Consider the following 19,002-nt stretch of genomic DNA (forward strand, 5'->3'; position numbering starts at 1 on the left):
TTACTATCAGCATATAACCTGTAGCACCAGAGGTCCTAACACACTGGAGGACTCCTATACTATGATAAGAAATGCCTACCATTCCATGCCAGATCATATTTTAGGAAATCTGATCACTTGGCTTTCCTTCTACCTGCATACAGGCAGAGGATAAAGAGCAATACTCCAGGGATAATGACAACAAAGAGGTAGTCATGGGAGACAGAGGGGAAGCTGCGGGATTGCTTCTAATTTGTGGACTGGGGTATGCTGAAGGACTCATCAGAGGACCTGAATGAATACACCACGGTTGTCACAAGCTTTATAACAAACAGTCATGGATGAGTGTGTCCTCACAAAATCATTCAGAGTTTCCCCTAACCAGAAGCCCTGGATGAACCAGGAAATCTGCTAAGTCCAGATCAGATACATTCAGGTTTGATCACCTAGATACAAAAGGTCCAGGTGTGATCACTGGAAAGCCATCTCACAGGCTAAGGCAATTTGGGACTAAATCTGAATCACTGGAGGATGCTTGACAGCTGTGGCAGGGCTTGAAAGCTATCACCTCTTACAAAGTGAAATCAAGCGACGTAGGTGACAACAAGGCTTCACTTCCAGCACTATGGTCATTCACAAACTCATTCACTTGGTTAATTCATAGGATGAGGGGTTGTTTGATCATAAACTAATGAAGTTGGATCTGTATTCTTTGTCTAGATGACTGAGAGGTGGTTATAGTCATGGCAGCATACAGCTGAGAAATGAGCTTATACTGCCCTTACAATGAAATCCAGACCCACAGAACATAGAAACATATAAAATCTACAGCACATTACAGGCCCTTCGGCCCATAATGTTGTGCCGACCATGTAACCTACTCTGAAAGCTGCCTCAAATTTCTATAGCCCTCTATTTTTTTAAGCTCCATGTACCTATCTAAGAGTCTCTTAAAAAGAGCCTATTGTATCCACCTCTACCACTGTCACTGGCAGTGCATCCCACACATTCACCACTCTCTGTGTGAAAAACTTACCTCTGACATCCCCCTTGTATCTACTCCCCAGCACCTTAAACCTTGTCCTCTTGTGGCAACCATTTCAGCCCCCGGAAAAAGCCTCTGACGATCCACACGATCAATGCCTCTCATTATCTTGTACATCTCTATCAGGTCACCTCTCATCCTCCGCCACTCCTTGACTGGAATAATATTTTTTCATTCCCTTCCAATCAAAGTTCAAAGTAAGCTTATTAACAAAGTATGTACATGTCAACATATACTACCCTAAGTTTCATTTTATTGTGGGCATTCACAGTAGAACAAAGAAGTACAATAGAGCCAATGAAAAACTAGACAAAGAGTGACAACCACTGTGCAAAAGGAAACAAACTGTCGTCCGTGCCCGGCTGTCCTTGGAGAGGGAACACGCTGTCGCACTGGGCACATTGGGGGATTTCCATGAGCGGTGGCTCCCCCTGCGGTATATGGACTGTGTTATAGACAGTATTAACCATATAGTAATATGAGTATGACTACTGTCTTGTGTCTATGTGTTATAAATAAACATTTTTAGCTTTGAACAAAAAAGAGAAAATAAGCTGTGCAAATACAAAAAATAATAAGAAATAATACTGAGAACAAGTGTTGTAGAAACCTTGAAATTGTGTCCATAGATTGTGAAATCAATTCATTGTTGAGGTGAATAAAGTTTTTCTCACTGGATCATTCCACAAGTTGAACAGAAATCTATGCTTGCTTTTTGCAAGAGAATGGGATTGTATGGAATATTTCTCAAAGCTGCCAGCAATGATTAATTTAGAAGATTGATGTTGTTTTTCTCTGGATTTAGGTGTTCTAATGGGTTTGATCGGCACCGACAGGAGTGGCTGGACTATCACTGTATGGACGAGGTACAGTAAACATGATCTGAGGCCAAGTCAATAACCAGTTAGTAGCAAAGTAATAATTGGCAGCAGCGGACAAAAAACTGGAGGAGCTGAGTGGGCTGGGCAGCATTGTTTTTCAGTTAGGGATACAGCACATTAGCAGCCCGTTCTAGCCCAACAAGTCCGCTCCACCCTATTAGACCCATGTGACCAATTAACCACCACATAGCATAGCAGTTAGCAAAAACACCATTACAACTCAGGGTGTTCTGGAATGCAGAGTTCAATTCCTGTGTCGTCTGTAAGGCATGTTTTCCCCGTGACCACGTGGGTTTTCTCCGAGTGCTCTGGTTTCCTCCCACAGTCCAAAGACGTATCGGTTAATAGGTCATTGTAAGTCATTCCATGATTAGGCTAGGGTTAAATCGGGGGATTGCTAAGTGGCATGGCTCGAAGGTCTGCAAGGGCCCATTCTGCACTGTATCTCAATAAATAAACACTTACTTGTAAGGATTTCACAGGCACATTGCACTGTATAAGTAGCATTCACAAGAAAAACATAAATTGAACATAATTCATGCACATATTTTACAATAAAACAAAATTAAAACAAAAAATACCAAAGTCCGTTTCACTGCAAAGTGGTCATGGTGTTGTTCAGATTTCTAGCATCTGCAGATTTTTTCTTGCTTATGGTCTTGCTAAACCAGGACCCATTAGTTAATGGCAGGGGTCCATAGCATAAAAAAGTTTGGGAGCCTCTGTGCTGAACTGCAGTAATTCTTAGTATTAAAAATTCTGACAGGTCCTAGATTGGGGTTGAACAGTGTTACAAACACTGCCTTTTGACTTAGAGATCCACATTCAATCCACCATACACTGATAGCTCCCGATCTGTGACAAAACTTTCCATTTTAGTGTGAAATAGTCATAAAGTTGCTAAACTGCAGTAATTAAGGTTGTGCTGGTTGGCTCAAGAACTGAATGGTTGAAGGAAAGTAGCTGTTCCTGAACCTGTTGGTGTGGGACTTCAAGCACATGTATCTCCTGCCTGATGGTTACTGTGAGAAGATGGCATGGCTGGACGATGGGCATAATTGAGGTGTACCGGTGTACCGCACTATGTTGTCATTGTCAGGCCATCGATGGCATTTCAGCTGCAGGTCTTACACTGTAAACATTAGGACTTGCTACTGAGCCTCTGTTTCAGTTCAATATTGCAGATCAAAGGAGTGTACCTACTGCCTGAAACACCCAGTGAAGAATTGAACGTTAGCACAGAACATCTGCAGGGAATACTTTAGCCAGAGGGTGGTGAATCTATGGAATTCATTACCCCAGAAGGCTGTGGAGACCAAGTCAATGGGTACTGTATATTTAAAGCAGAGGTTGATAGGTACTTCATTAATAAGGGTGTCAAAGGTTACGGGGAGAAGGCAGGAGAATGGGGTTGAGAGGGGCAGTAAATAAGACCATAGACCATAAGACATAGAAGCAGAATTAGGCCATTTGGCCCATTGAGTATGCTCTGCCATTCAGTCATGGCTGATTCTTCTATTCCCTCCCTCAGCCCCACTCCCTGGCCTTCTCCCCATAACCTTCGATGGCATAGCCAATCAAGAACCTATCAAGTTCTGCCTCAAATACACCCAAGGACCTGTCCTCCACAGCTGCCTGTGGTAATAAATTCCACAAATTGACCACCCTCTGGCTAAAGAAATTTATCTGCATCTTTATTTTAAATGGACACCCCTCTATCCTGAGGCTGTGCCTTCTTGTCCTAGACTCTCCCACCATGGGAAACATCCTTTCCACATCTACTCTGTCTTGGCCTTTCAACATTTGAAAGGTTTCAATGAGATTCCCCCCTTGTCCTTCTAAATTCCAGTGAGTAGAGACCCAGAGCCATCAAAAGTTCTTCATATGATAACTCTTCCATTCCCGGAATCATCCTTGTGAACCTCCTCTGAACCTTCTCCAATGCCAGTATGTCTTTTGTTAGATGAGGAGCCCAAAACTCTCCACAATACTCAAGTTGAGGCCTCACCAGTGCCTTATAAAGCCTCAGCATCACATCTCTGTTCTTGTATTTTGGACCTCTTGAAATTAATTCTAACATTGCCTTTGTCTTCCTCATCACCGACTCTACCTGCAAGTTAACCTTCAGCGTGTTCTGCACAAAGACTCCCAATTACCTCTGCATCTCAGATTTTTGGATTTTTTCCCTTTTTAGAAAATAGTCTGCATATTTAGTTATACCACCAAAGTGTATGACCATGCAATTTCCAACATTGTATTTCATTTGCCACTTTCTTGCCCATTCTCCTAATCTGTCTAAGTCCTTCCGCACCCTTCCTGTTTCCCCAACACTATCTGCCCCTCCACCAATCTTCATAATCATCTGCAAACTTGGCAACAAAGCCATCTATTCCATCATCTAAATCATTGATATACAGCATAAAAAGAAACGGTCCCAACACCAACCCCTGTGGAACACCACTAGTCACTGGCAGCCAACCAGACAAAAGTCCTTTTATTCCCCCTCACTGCCTTCTTCCAATCAGCCAATGCTCTAACCATGTTAGTAACTTTCCTGTAATACCATTGCCTCTTAACTTGGTAAGCAGCCTCATGTGTGGCACTTCATCAAAGGCCTTCTGGAAATCCAAATATACAACATCGACTACTTCCCCTTTATCTATCCTACTTGTAGTCTCCTCAAAGAATTCCAACAGGTTCATCAGGCAAGATTTATCCCTTAAGGAAACCATGCTGATTTTGTCCTATCATGTCCTGTGTCAGCAAATATTCCATAACCTCATTCTTAATAATTGACCCCAAAATCGTCCCAACCACTGAGGTCAGGCTAACTGGTCTATAATTTCCTTTCTGCTGCCTTCCTCCTTTCTTAAAGAATGGAGTGACATTTGCAATTGTCCAGTCCTCTGGAACCATGCCAGAGTCCAATAATTCTTGAAAGATCATTACTAGTGGCTCCACAATCTCTACTGCTACCTCTTTCAGAAACCTAGGGTGCAGTTCATCTGGTCTGGGAGACTTACGCATTTTAGGTCTTTCAGCTTTTATAGCACCTTCTCCCTTGCAATAGTAACTGCAACCATTTCTCTTTCCTCACACCCTTCAATGCCTGGCACACTGCTGGTGTCTTCTACAGTGAAGACTGATGCAAAATGCTTATTTATTTCATCTGCCATCTCCCTGTCCACTGTTATTATTTCTCCGGCCTCATTTTCTAGCAGTCCTATACCCACTCTCATCTCTCTATTTCTATTCACCTTAATATTGTTTGCTAGCTTGCATTCATATTTCATCTTTTCCCTCTTAATGACTAGAAACATAGAAAATCTACAGCATAATACAGGCCCTTCGGCCCACAAAGCTGTGCCAAACATGTCCTTAACTTAGAAATTACTTAGGGTTACCCATAGCCCTCTACTTTTCTGAGCTCCATGTACCTGTTCAGGAGTCTCTTAAAAGAATCTATTGTATCTGCCTCCACCACTATCGCCGGCAGCCCATTCCACGTGCTCACCACTCTCAGTGTAAAAAACTTACCCCTGACATCTCCTCTGCACCTTAAAACTGTGCCCTGTCATGCTAGCCATTTCAGTTGTGGGAAGAAAGCCTCTGATTATCCACATGATCAATGCCTCTCATCATCTTATACACGTCTATCAGGTCACCTCTCATCCTCCATCGCTCCAAGGAGAAAAGGCCAAGTTCACTCAACCTATTCTCATAAGGCATGCTCCCTAACCCAGGCAACATCCTTGTAAATCTCCTCTGCACCCTTTCAATGGTTTCCACATCCTTCCTGTAGTGAGGCGACCAGAGCTGAGCACAGTACTCCAAGTGAGGTCTGACCAGGGTCATATATAGCTGCAACATTACCCCTCAGCTCTTAAACTCAATCCCGTGGTTGATGAAGGCTAATGCACCATATGTTTTCTTAACCACAGAGTCAACCTGTGCAGCAGCTTTAAGTGTCCTATGGACTCAGACCCCAAGATCACTCTGATCGTCCACACTGCCAAGAGTCTTACCATTCATACTATATTCTCCCTCATATTTGACCTACCAAAATTAACCACCCCACACTTATCTGGGTTGAACTCCATCTGCCACTTCTCAGCCCAGTTTTGCATCCTATCGATGTCCCACTGTAACCTCTGACAACCCTCCACACTATCCACAACACCTCCAACCTTTGTGTCATCAGCAAATTTACTAACCCATCCCACCACTTCCTCATCCAGGTCATTTATAAAAATCACGAAGAGTAGGGGTTCCAGAACAGATCCCTGAGGCATACCACTGGTCACTGACCTCCATGCAGAATATGACCCATCTACAACCACTCTCTGTCTTCTGTGGGCAAGCCAGTTCTGGAATCACAAAGCAATGTCCCCTTGGATCCCATGCCTCCTTACTTTCTCAATAAGCATTGCATGGGGTACCTTGTCAAATGCCTTGTTAAAATCCATATACACTACATCTACTGCTCTATCTTCATCAATGTGTTAAGTCACATCCTCAAAAAATTCAATCAGGCTTGTAAGGCACGACCTGCCTTTCACAAAACCATGCTGACTATTCCTAATCATATTATGCCTCTCCAAATGTTCATAAATCCTGCCTCTCAGGATCTTCTCCATCAACTTACCAACCACTGAGGTAAGACTCACTGGTCTATAATTTCCTGGGCTATCTCTACTCCCTTTCTTGAATAAGGGAACAACATCCTTATTATAAGGGAACAACATCCTTATTATAAGGGAACAAGGGAATAAGGACATAAGCCGGGAAGATGTGGAATCGATATGGGTAGAGCTGCATAACACTAAGGGGCAGAAAACGCTGGTGGGAGTTGTGTACAGGCCATCTAACAGTAGTAGTGAGGTCGGAGATGGTATTAAACAGGAAATTAGAAATGTGTGCAATAAAGGAACAGCAGTTATAATGGGTGACTTCAATCTACATGTAGATTGGGTGAACTAAATTGGTAAAGGTGCTGAGGAAGAGGACTTCTTGGAATGTATGCGGGATGGTTTTTTGAACCAACATGTCGAGGAACCAACGAGAGAGCAGGCTATTCTAGACTGGGTTTTGAGCAATGAGGAAGGGTTAATTAGCAATCTTGTCGTGAGAGGCCCCTTGGGTAAGAGTGACCATAATATGGTGGAATTCTTCATTAAGATGGAAAGTGACATAGTTAATTCAGAAACAAAGGTGCTGAACTTAAAGGGGGTAACTTTGAAGGTATGAGACGTGAATTAGCTAAGATAGACTGGCAAATGACACTTAAAAGATTGACGGTGGATATGCAATGGCAAGCATTTAAAGATTGCATGGATGAACTACAACAATTGTTCATCCCAGTTTGGCAAAAGAATAAATCAAGGAAGGTAGTGCACCCGTGGCTGACGAGAGAAATTAGGGATAGTATCAATTCCAAAGAAGAAGCATACAAATTAGCCAGAAAAAGTGGCTCACCTGAGGACTGGGAGAAATTCAGAGTTCAGCAGAGGAGGACAAAGGGCTTAATTAGGAAGTGGAAAAAAGATTAGGAGAGAAAACTGGCAGGGAACATAAAAACTGACTGTAAAAGCTTTTATAGATATGTAAAAAGGAAAAGACTGGTAAAGACAAATGTAGGTCCCCTACAGACAGAAACAGGTGAATTGATTATGGGGAGCAAGGACATGGCAGACCAATTGAATAATTACTTTGGTTCTGTCTTCACTAAGGAGGACATAAATAATCTTCCAGAAATAGTAGGGGACAGAGGGTCCAATGAGATGGAGGAACTGAGCGAAATACATGTTAGTAGGGAAGTGGTGTTAGGTAAATTGAAGGGATTGAAGGCAGATAAATCCCCAGGGCCAGATGGTCTGCATCCTAGAGTGCTTAAGGAAGTAGCCCAAGAAATAGTGGATGCATTAGTGATAGTTTTTCAAAACTCTTTAGATTCTGGACTAGTTCCTGAGGATTGGAGGGTGGCTAATGTAACCCCACTTTTTAAAAAAGGAGGGAGAGAGAAACCGGGAATTATAGACTGGTTAGCCTAATGTCGGTGGTGGGGAAACTGCTGGAGTCAGTTATCAAAGATGTGATAACAGCACATTTGGAAAGCGGTGAAATCATCGGACAAAGTCAGCATGGATTTGTGAAAGGAAAATCATGTCTGACGAATCTCATAGAATTTTTTGAGGATGTAACTAGTAGAGTGGATAGGGGAGAACCAGTGGATGTGGTATATTTGGATTTTCAAAAGGCTTTTGACAAGGTCCCACACAGGAGATTAGTGTGCAAACTTAAAGCACACGGTATTGGGGGTAAGGTATTGATGTGGATAGAGAATTGGTTAGCAGACAGGAAGCAAAGAGTGGGAATAAACGGGACCTTTTCAGAATGGCAGGCAGTGACTAGTGGGGTACCGCAAGGCTCAGTGCTGGGACCCCAGTTGTTTACAATATATATTAATGACTTGGATGAGGGAATTAAATGCAGCATCTCCAAGTTTGCGGATGGCACGAAGCTGGGCGGCAGTGTTAGCTGTGAGGAGGATGCTAAGAGGATGCAGGGTGACTTGGATAGGTTGGGTGAGTGGGCAAATTCATGGCAGATGCAATTTAATGTGGATAAATGTGAAGTTATCCACTTTGGTGGCAAAAATAGGAAAACAGATTATTATCTGAATGGTGGCCGATTAGGAAAAGGGGAGGTGCAACGAGACCGAGGTGTCATTATACCCCAGTCATTGAAAGTGGGCATGCAGGTACAGCAGGCGGTGAAAAAGGCAAATGGTATGCTGGCATTTATACCGAGAGGATTCGAGTACAGGAGCAGGGAGGTACTACTGCAGTTGTACAAGGCCTTGGTGAGACCACACCTGGAGTATTGTGTGCAGTTTTGGTCCCCTAATTTGAGGAAAGACATCCTTGCCATAGAGGGAGTACAAAGAAGGTTCACCAGATTGATTCCTGGGATGGCAGGACTTTCATATGAAGAAAGACTGGATCGACTAGGCTTGTACTCGTTGGAATTTAGAAGATTGAAGGGGGATCTGATTGAAACGTATAAAATCCTAAAGGGATTGGACAGGCTAGATGCAGGGGGATTGTTCCCGATGTTGGGGAAGTCCAAAACAAGTGGTCACAGTTTGAGGATAAGGGGGAAGCCTTTTAGGACTGAGATTAGGAAAAACTTCTTCACACAGAGAGTGGTGAATCTGTGGAATTCTCTGCCACAGGAAACAGTTGAGGCCAGTTCATTGGCTATATTTAAGAGGGAGTTAGATATGGCCCTTGTGGCTATGGGGATCAGGGGGTATGGAGGGAAGGCTGGTGCAGGGTTCTGAGTTGGATGATCAGCCATGATAATAATAAATGGTGGTGCAGGCTCGAAGGGCCGAATGGCCTACTCCTACACCTATTTTCTATGTTTCTATGTTTCTATCCACAACCTCCAAACCTTCAGAATCTCTCCCGTCCCCATTGATGATGCAAAGATCATCGCCAGAGGCTCAGTAACCTCCTCCCTCGCCTTCCACAGTAGCCTGGGGTATATCTCATCCAGTCCCGGTGACTTATCCAACTTGATGCTTTCCAAAAGCTCCAGTACATCCTCTTTCTTAATATCTACATGCTCAAGCTTTTCAGTCCACTATAAGTCATCCCTACAATCGCCAATATCCTTGTCCGTAGTGAACACTGAAGCAAAGTACTCATGAAGTACCTCTGCTATTTCCTCCGGTTCCATACACACATTTCCATTGTCACACTTGATTGGTCCTATTCTCTCATGCCTTATTCTCTTGCTGTTCGCATGCTTGTAGAAAGCCTTGGGGTTTTCCTTAATCCTGTCCACCAAGGCCTTCTCATGGCCCCTTCTGACTCTCCTAATTTCTTTCTTAAGCCCCTTCCTGCTAGCCCTATAATCTTCTAGATCTTTATCATTACCTCAAAAGCTCTTCTTTTCTTCTTGACTAGATTTACAACAGCCTTTGTACACCACAGTTCCTGTACCTTACCATCCTTTCCCTGTCTCATTGGAATGTACCTATGTAGAACTCCACGCAAATATCCACTGAACATTTGCCACATTTCTTCCATACGGTTTCCTGAAAACATATGTTTCCAATTTATGCTTCCAAGTTCCTCTCTGATAGCTTCGTATTTCCCCTTACGCCAATTAAACGCTTTCCTAACTTGTCTGTTCCTACCCCTCTCCAATGCTATGGTAAGGGAGATAGAATTATGATCACTATCTCCAAAATGCTCTCCCACTGAGAGATTTGACACCTGACCAGGTTCATTTCCCAATGCCAGATCAAGTACAGGCTCTCCTGCTGTAGGCTAATCTACATACTCTGTCAAGAAACCTTCTTTAATGCACCTAACAAACTCCACCCCATCTAAACCCTTTGCTCCAGGGAGATGCTAATCAATATTCAGAAATTAAAATTTCCCATCACAATAACTCTTATTATTACACCTTTCCAGAATCTGTCTCCCTATCTGCTCCTCGATGTCCCTGTTACTATTGAGTGGTCTATAAAAAACACCCAGTAGATTTATTGACCTCTTCCTGTTCCTAACTTCCACCCATAGAGACTCCGTAGACAATCCCTCCAGGTCTTCCTCCTTTTCTGCAGCCGCGACACGATCTCTGATCAACAGCTCTTTCTCCCTGTCCTTTCTGAAAAATCTAAAGCCTGGCACTCTGAGTAACCATTCCTGCCCCTGAACCATCCAAGTCTCTGTAATGGCCACAACATCACAGCTCCAAGTACTGATCATAATACTGCTTGCATTAAATTAGACACATCTCAAACCATCGGTCTGAGCGTGTTCCTCCTCTATCACCTGCCTATCCTCCCTCTTGCGCTGTCTCCAAGCTTTTTCTATTTGTGAGCCTCTTCCTCCATCTCTTTTAGTTGCTTTTTGTATCGTTCTTTTATATCGATTCTTTTAATTATTTTTAAAAGCTTTTCAACCTCACCGAGAAATACATGTTAGTAGGAAAGTGGTGTTAGGTAAATTGAAGGGTTTAAAGGCAGATAAATCCCCAGGGCCAGATGGTCTGCATCCCAGAGTGCTTAAGGAAGTAGCCCAAGAAATAGTGGATGCATTAGTGATAATTTTTCAAAACTCTTTAGATTCTGGATTAGTTCCTGAGGATTGGAGGGTGGCTAATGTAACCCCACTTTTTAAAAAAGGAGGGAGAGAGAAACCGGGGAATTATAGACCGGTAAGCCTGACATCGGTGGTGGGGAAAATACTAGAGTCAGTTATCAAAGATGTGATAACAGCACATTTGGAAAGCGGTGAAATCATCGGACAAAGTCAGCATGGATTTGTGAAAGGAAAATCATGTCTGACGAATCTCATAGAATTTTTTGAGGATGTAACTAGTAGAGTGGATAGGAGAGAACCAGTGGATGTGGTATATTTGGATTTTCAAAAGGCTTTTGACAAGGTCCCACACAGGAGATTAGTGTGTAAACTTAAAGCACACGGTATTGGGGTTAAGGTATTGGTGTGGGTGGAGAATTGGTTAGCAGACAGGAAGCAAAGAGTGGGAATAAACGGGACCTTTTCAGAATGGCAGGCGGTGACTAGTGGGGTACCGCAAGGCTCAGTGCTGGGACCCCAGTTGTTTACAATATATATTAACGACTTAGATGAGGGAATTAAATGCAGCATCTCCAAGTTTGCGGATGACACGAAGCTGGGCGACAGTGTTAGCTGTGAGGAGGATGCAGGGTGACTTGGATAGGTTAGGTGAGTGGGCAAATTCATGGCAGATGCAATTTAATGTGGATAAATATGAGGTTATCCACTTTGGTGGTAAAAACAGGAAAACAGATTATTATCCGAATGATGGCCGATTAGGAAAAGGGGCGGTGCAACGAGACCTGGGTGTCATTATACACCAGTCATTGAAAGTGGGCATGCAGGTACAGCAGGCGGTGAAAAAGACGAATGGTATGCTGGCATTCATAGCAAGAGGATTTGAGTACAGGAGCAGGGAGGTACGACTGCAATTGTACAAGGCCTTGGTGAGACCACACCTGGAGTATTGTGTGCAGTTTTGGTCCCCCTAATCTGAGGAAAGACATCCTTGCCATAGAGGGAGTACAAAGAAGGTTCACCAGATTGATTCCTGGGATGGCAGGACTTTTATATGATGAAAGACTGGATCGACTAGGCTTATACTCGTTGGAATTTAGAAGATTGAGGGGGGATCTTATTGAAACATATAAAATCCTAAAGGGATTAGACAGGCTAGATGCAGGAAGATTGTTCCCAATGTTGGGGAAGTCCAGAACGAGGGGTTACAGTTTGAGGATAAAGGGGAAGCCTTTTAGGACCGAGATTAGGAAAAACTTCTTCACGGAGAGTGGTGAATCTGTGGAATTCTCTGCCGCAGGAAACAGTTGAGGCCAGTTCATTGGCTATATTTAAGAGGGAGTTAGATATGCCCCTTGTGGCTAAAGGGATCAGGGGGTATTGGGGGGAAGGCTGGTACAGGGTTCTGAGTTGGATGATCAGCCATGTTCGTACTGTATGGCGGTGCAGGCTCGAAGGGCCGAATGGCCTACTCCTGCACCTATTTTCTATGTTTGTTGTATGCCTTCTCTTTTGCTTTAACATTAGCTTTGACTTCCCTTGTCAGCCACAGTTGTACTATTTTGCCATTTGAGCATTTCTTTGTTTTTGCAATACATCTATCCTGCACCTTCCTTATTTTTCCTAGAAACTCAAGCCATTGCTGCTTTGCCGTCATCCCTGCCAGCATTTCTTTCCAATTTACTTCAGCCAACCGCTCTCTCATATCATTGTAATTTCCTTTATACCACTGAAATACTGCTATGTCAGTCTTTATTTTCTCCCTATCAAATTTCAAGTTGAACTCAATCATATTGTGATCACTGCCTCCTAGGGTTCCTTTATCTTAAGCTACCTAATCGCTTCTGGTTCATTACATAACACCCAATTCAGTGTAGCTGATCCTCCAGTAGACTCAGTGACAAGCTGCTCCAAAAGGCCATCTTGTAGGCTTTCAACAAATTTATTCTCTTGAGATCCATTACCAACCTAATTTTCCCAATCTGCCTGCATGTTAAAATCTCCCATGATTATCATAACTTTGCCCTTTTGACACACCATTTCTATCTCTCATTGTAATCTGTAGTGCACATCCCAGCTATTGTTTATATAACTGCCATCAGGGTCCTTTTATTCTTGAAGCTTCTTAACTCAACCCACAAAGATTCAAAATTTTCTGATCCCATGTCACATCTTTTTCCTGATTTGATGCCATTCTATACGAGCAGAGCCATGCCAACCCCTCTGCCTACCTTCCTATCCCTCTGATACAATGTGTAACCTTGGACATTCAGCTCCCAACTACAACCATCCTTCAGCCACTATTCCGTAATGGCCACAACATCACACCTGACAATCTGTAATAGTGCAACAAGATCATCCACCTTATTTCTTATACTCTGTGCATGGAGATATAACACTTTGAAAACAGCCATGGTGGAATGACAGAGCAGACCCAATGGGCCGAGTGATCAAATTCTGCTCCTATGTCTTATGGTCTAACATATACTAGGAACGGCAGCCCTCTCTGCCACCAACAACCGAGCACAACTAATCACCAAATCCTGACGAAGGGTCTCGGCCTGAAACGTCGACTGCGCCTCTTCCTATAGATGCTGCTTGGCCTGCTGCGTTCACCAGCAACTTTGATGTGTGTTGCTTAATCACCAAATCCTTCCAGTTATAGTATTATGTAACAAAAAAATTCCATTTTAGTGTGAACAGCAACAGGAATTCTGCAGATGCTGGAAATTCAAGCAACACACATAAAAGTTGCTGGTGAACGCAGCAGGCCAGGCAGCATCTATAGAAAGAGGTGCAGTCGACGTTTCAGGCCGAGACCCTTCGTCAGGACTAACTGAAGGAAGAGTGAGTAAGGGACTTGAAAGTTGGAGGGGGAGGGGGAGATCCAAAATGATAGGAGAAGACAGGTGGGGGAGGGATGGAGCCAAGAGCTGGACAGGTGATAGGCAAAAGGGATATGAGGGGATCATGGGACAGGAGGTCCAGGAAGAAAGACAAGGGGTCGGAGGGACTCAGAGGATGGGCAAGGGGTATATTCAGAGGGACAGAGGGAGAAAAAGGAGAGTGAGAGAAAGAATGTGTGTATGAAAATAAGTAACAGATGGGGTACGAGGGGGAGGTGGGGCATAAGCGGAAGTTAGAGAAGTCGATGTTCATGCCATCAGGTTGGAGGCTACCCAGACAGAATATAAGGTGTTGTTCCTCCAACCTGAGTGTGGCTTCATCTTTACAGTAGAGGAGGCCGTGGATAGACATGTCAGAATGGGAATGGGATGTGGAATTAAAATGTGTGGCCACTGGGAGATCCTGCTTTCTCTGGCGGACAGAGCGTAGATGTTCAGCAAAGCGGTCTCCCAGTCTGCGTCGGGTCTCGCCAAGATATAAAAGGCCACATCGGGAGCACCGGATGCAGTATATCACCCCAGCCGACTCACAGGTGAAGTGTTGCCTCACCTGGAAGGACTGCTTGGGGCCCTGAATGGTGGTAAGGGAGGAAGTGTAAGGGCATGTGTAGCACTTGTTCCGCTTACACGGATAAGTGCCAGGAGGGAGATCAGTGGGGAGGGATGGGGGGGACAAATGGACGAGGGAGTTGCGTAGGGAGCGATCCCTGCGGAATGCAGAGAGAGGCGGGGAGGGAAAGATGTGCTTAGTGGTGGGATCCCGTTGGAGGTCGCGGAAGTTACGGAGAATAATATGTTGGACCCGGAGGCTGGTGGGGTGGTAGGTGAGGACCAGGGGAACCCTATTCCTAGTGGGGTGGCGGGAGGATGGAGTGAGAGCAGATTTGCGTGAAATGGGGGAGATGCGTTTAAGAGCAGAGTTGATAGTGGAGGAAGGGAAGCCCCTTTCTTTAAAAAAGGAGGACATCTCCCTCGTCCTGGAATGAAAAGCCTCATCCTGAGAGCAGATGCGGCGGAGACAGAGGAATTGCGAGAAGGGGATGGCGTTTTTGCAAGAGACAGGGTGAGAAGAGGAATAGTCCAGATAGCTGTGAGAGTCAGTAGGCTTATAGTAGACATCAGTGGATAAGCTGTCTCCAGAGAGAGACAGAAAAATCTAGAAAGGGGAGGGAGGTGTCGGAAATGGACCAGGTAAACCTGAGGGCAGGGTGAAAGTTGGAGGCAAAGTTAATAAAGTCAACGAGCTCAGCATGCGTGCAGGAAGCAGCGCCAATGCAGTCGTCGATGTAGCGAAGGAAAAGTGGGGGACAGATACCAGAATAGGCACGGAACATAGATTGTTCCACAAAGCCAACAAAAAGGCATGCGGGTGCCCATAGTTACACCTTTAGTTTGGAGGAAGTGGGAGAAGCCGAAGGAGAAATTATTAAGAGTAAGGACTAATTCCGCTGGACGGAGCAGAGTGGTGGTAGAGGGGAACTGATTAGGTCTGGAATCCAAAAAGAAGCGGAGAGCTTTGAGACCTTCCTGATGGGGGATGGAAGTATATAGGGACTGGACATCCATGGTGAAAATAAAGCGGTGGGGGCCAGGGAACTTAAAATCATCGAAAAGTTTAAGAGCGTGAGAAGTGTCACGAACATAGGTAGGAAGGGATTGAACAAAGGGGGATAAAACCGTGTCGAGGTATGCAGAAATGAGTTCGGTGGGGCAGGAGCAAGCTGAGACAATAGGTCTGCCAGGACAGGCAGGTTTGTGGATCTTGGGTAGGAGGTAGGAACGGGAAGTGCAAGGTGTGGGAACTATAAGGTTCCACCTCCCCCTCGTACCCCATCTGTTACTTATTTTTATACACACATTCTTTCTCTCACTCTCCTTTTTCTCCCTCTGTCCCTCTGAATATACCGCTTGCCCATCCTCTGGGTCCCCCCCCCTTGTCTTTCTTCCCGGACCTCCTGTCCCATGATCCTCTCATATCCCTTTTGCCAATCACCTGTCCAGCTCTTGGCTCCATCCCTCCCCCTCCTGTCTTCTCCTATCATTTTGGATCTCCCCCTCCCCCTCCAACTTTCAAATCCCTTACTCACTCTTCCTTCAGTTAGTCCTGACGAAGGGTCTCGGCCCAAAACATCGACTGCACCTTTTCCTAGAGATGCTGCCTGGCCTGCTGCGTTCACCAGCAACTTTTATGTGAGCTATTTTAGTGTGAAGTAGTCAAAATAGTCATAGTGTTGCTAAACTGTAGTAATTAAGGTTGTGCTGGTTGGCTCAAGAACTGAATGATTGAAAAGAAGTAGCTGTCCCTGAACTTGGTATGAGTGGCTTCTCTGTAAATGCCAGGGAAATGCAAAACTTGCGGGCTGCTCCCAGCACATCTCAGACTGTGTTCATAGTTGATGCAAATGACACATTTCACTGTATGTTTCAATGTGCATGTGACAAATGAAGCTAATCTTTAATAGATGAATTTGAACAGGCTACAATTCTACTCCCACAGCTTAGCATATACTTAAGTGCAGGATCTAAAAGAAATATGTCATCCAACAATTCTTACTTATTAAATTTCTGTCATTATTTTAATCCATAATTATTTCTTGAATATTTCAGCATAACATTGAGCTCTGCGAGAATCTTCCAGAACATTTCCAAGATACCTCCTCAACAACAACCCTTTCAAACTCATTGGAAAGCGACACCACGTCAGTGCTTCTTTCAAGCAGTCTCACGACAGAAGGTAAATACACGTTGTATCTCTGACTCATCTAGATCAGCCCAGACAATGAGTGGAACGAAATTAGGTGGTTCATCTTCAGAGTAGACTCTGCTTATTATCATTATCTGGGCCAAGGTTTCTCATACCTCTTCTGCACGCTATCCACAGCCTCTGCTTCCTTCCTGTAATGGAGCAACCAGAATTGAATGCAGTACTCTAGATGTGGCTGAATCAGAACTTTATAATGCTACAACATAACTTTCCGACTGGAAGACAGAATAGTTAAGAAGGCACAGGGTATGCTTGCTTTTATAGATTGGGGCTTAAAATATAAGTATTGGGATATTATGTTCCAGCTTTAGAAAACATCATTTAGTCATATTTAGAGTGTTATCTGCAGTTTTGGTCACCTCACTACAGCAAGGATGTGGTTGCACTGGTGAGAGTGCAGAGGAGATTCACCTGGATGTTGCCTGCATTGGAGGATTTATAAGAAAAAATTGGACAGGTGGTCTTGCTTTCTCTTTAGCGAAGGAGGCTGAAGAGTGATTTGAAAGAAGTGCAGAAGGTTATGAGCGGCATTAATACAATCTTTTCTTCCCATAGTAGGAGGATCAAAAATAAGATTTAATTTAAGGTGAAAGGAAGGAGTTTTAAAAGGGATCTGAGGGTAGAGTTGATATCTGAAATGCACTATCGAAGGAGGTAGTGAAATTAGATACAATTACTACGCTTAAGGGACAATTAGATAGACTTTAAAATAGACAAGGCACAGAAGAGTAATATCTGAATGCATTTAAAAGGAATCAGTGAACATGTCAGGCTGATAGGTTGGTTTCTGTGCTGTATGATGCTGTGACTCTATATCCACTGTTTATAATGCTCAGTCCCAACATTACAGGTCTAGTCACCTACCTACAGGGAAGCTATCAATAATATTGAAGACTGCATAGAGAAAATTCACAAGGATGTTGCTGGGACTTGATCACATATATAGGAAAAGATTGAATAGGTTTAGACTTTATTCCCTGGAGAATGAGGGGAGATTTGATATATATACAAAATTATGAAGGGTATAATGGAAGTAAGCTTTTTCCAGTGAGGCTGGGTGAGACTAGAACTAGAGGTCGTGGGTTAAGGGTGAAAGGCAAAATATTTAAGGGGAACCTGACAGGGATCTTCTTCATTCAGAGGATGGTGCGAGGGTGGAATGAGCTGCCAGTGGAAGTGGTGGTTACAGATTTGATAGAGAGTTTGGATAGGTACATGAGTGGGAGAGGTATGGTGGGCTATGGTCCGGGTGCAGGTTGATGGGATGAGGCAGAACAACAGTTTGACACAGACTAGATAGGCTGAAGGGCCTGTTTCCATGCTGTAGTGCACTGTGACTCTCTGACCACCAAAGAGTGTAGGTTCTCATGTCCTACCTCCTCGGCTCAGAAATCATGGGAACCACGAATGCAAACATTCCAACAGCCCCTCCTGCGGGGAGCTCCCACCTGGAACAGTGTCCCTTGAATGTCTCAGTCACAGAGGAAATTAGGTAGTCACTAAGGTATCATGATTTTGATGTGAAGAACAACAAATTGATAATTTAAAATAAAAACAGAAAACAGTGTGAAGCATAAATGATGTTTCAGGTTGGTCACCACCCATTAAAGCAAAATCGTTAATCTAAAATATTTACAATTTCTCTCTCCACTGGTCTCTTCTGGCCCCATGACTTATAGAACATATAACACAGAACAAGGTCTTCGGCTCAAAACATTGTGCTGAACCAATTCAATTATTAACCAAATAGCCAACTAAATTTATCTCTTCTGCCTGCACAATGTCTATATCCTTCAATCTTCCTCACAATCATGTGCCTATCCAAACATCTCTTAAAGTCCCTAATGTTTTTTTCTAACACCACCCCAGTTAGCTCATTCCAGGAACCTACCATTTTTGGTTTAAGAAACAGAGAAGCATAGAAAACCTACAGGACCATACAGGCCCTTCAGCCCACAAAGCTGTGCCGAACATGTCCTCACCTGAGAAATTACCTAGGGTTACCCATAGTCCTCTATTTTCCTAAGCTCCATGTACCTGTCCAGGAGTCTCTTAAAAGACCCTATTGTATCTGCCTCCACCACTGTCGCAGGCAGCCCATTCCACGCAATCACCACTCACTGCATAAAAAACTTACCCTTGACATCTCCTCTGTACCTACTTCCAAGCACCTTAAAACTGTGCCCTCTTGTGCTAGCCATTTCAGCCCTGGGAAAAGGCCTCTGATTATTCACACGATCAACGCTTCTCATCATCTTATACACCTCTATCAGGTCACCTCTCATCCTCGGTCGCTCCAAGGAGAAAAGGC

General features: G+C 43.9%; 1 protein-coding gene across 1 annotated transcript in view; it reads left to right on the top strand.

Annotated features, from left to right (window-relative positions):
- LOC134340289 (plexin domain-containing protein 1-like) overlaps positions 1–19,002 on the top strand; it is a 536,023-nt gene that overhangs the window by 416,922 nt on the left and 100,099 nt on the right. Inside the window, exons 10-11 of the mRNA XM_063037340.1 lie at positions 1,830–1,890; positions 16,535–16,661. Of these exons, the coding sequence (XP_062893410.1) occupies positions 1,830–1,890; positions 16,535–16,661 (188 nt within the window). The remainder of the gene's footprint in view (positions 1–1,829; positions 1,891–16,534; positions 16,662–19,002) is intronic.

This window comes from Mobula hypostoma, chromosome X1 (assembly GCF_963921235.1).
Source record: "Mobula hypostoma chromosome X1, sMobHyp1.1, whole genome shotgun sequence".
In the NCBI taxonomy this organism is placed as follows: Eukaryota; Metazoa; Chordata; class Chondrichthyes; order Myliobatiformes; family Myliobatidae; genus Mobula; species Mobula hypostoma.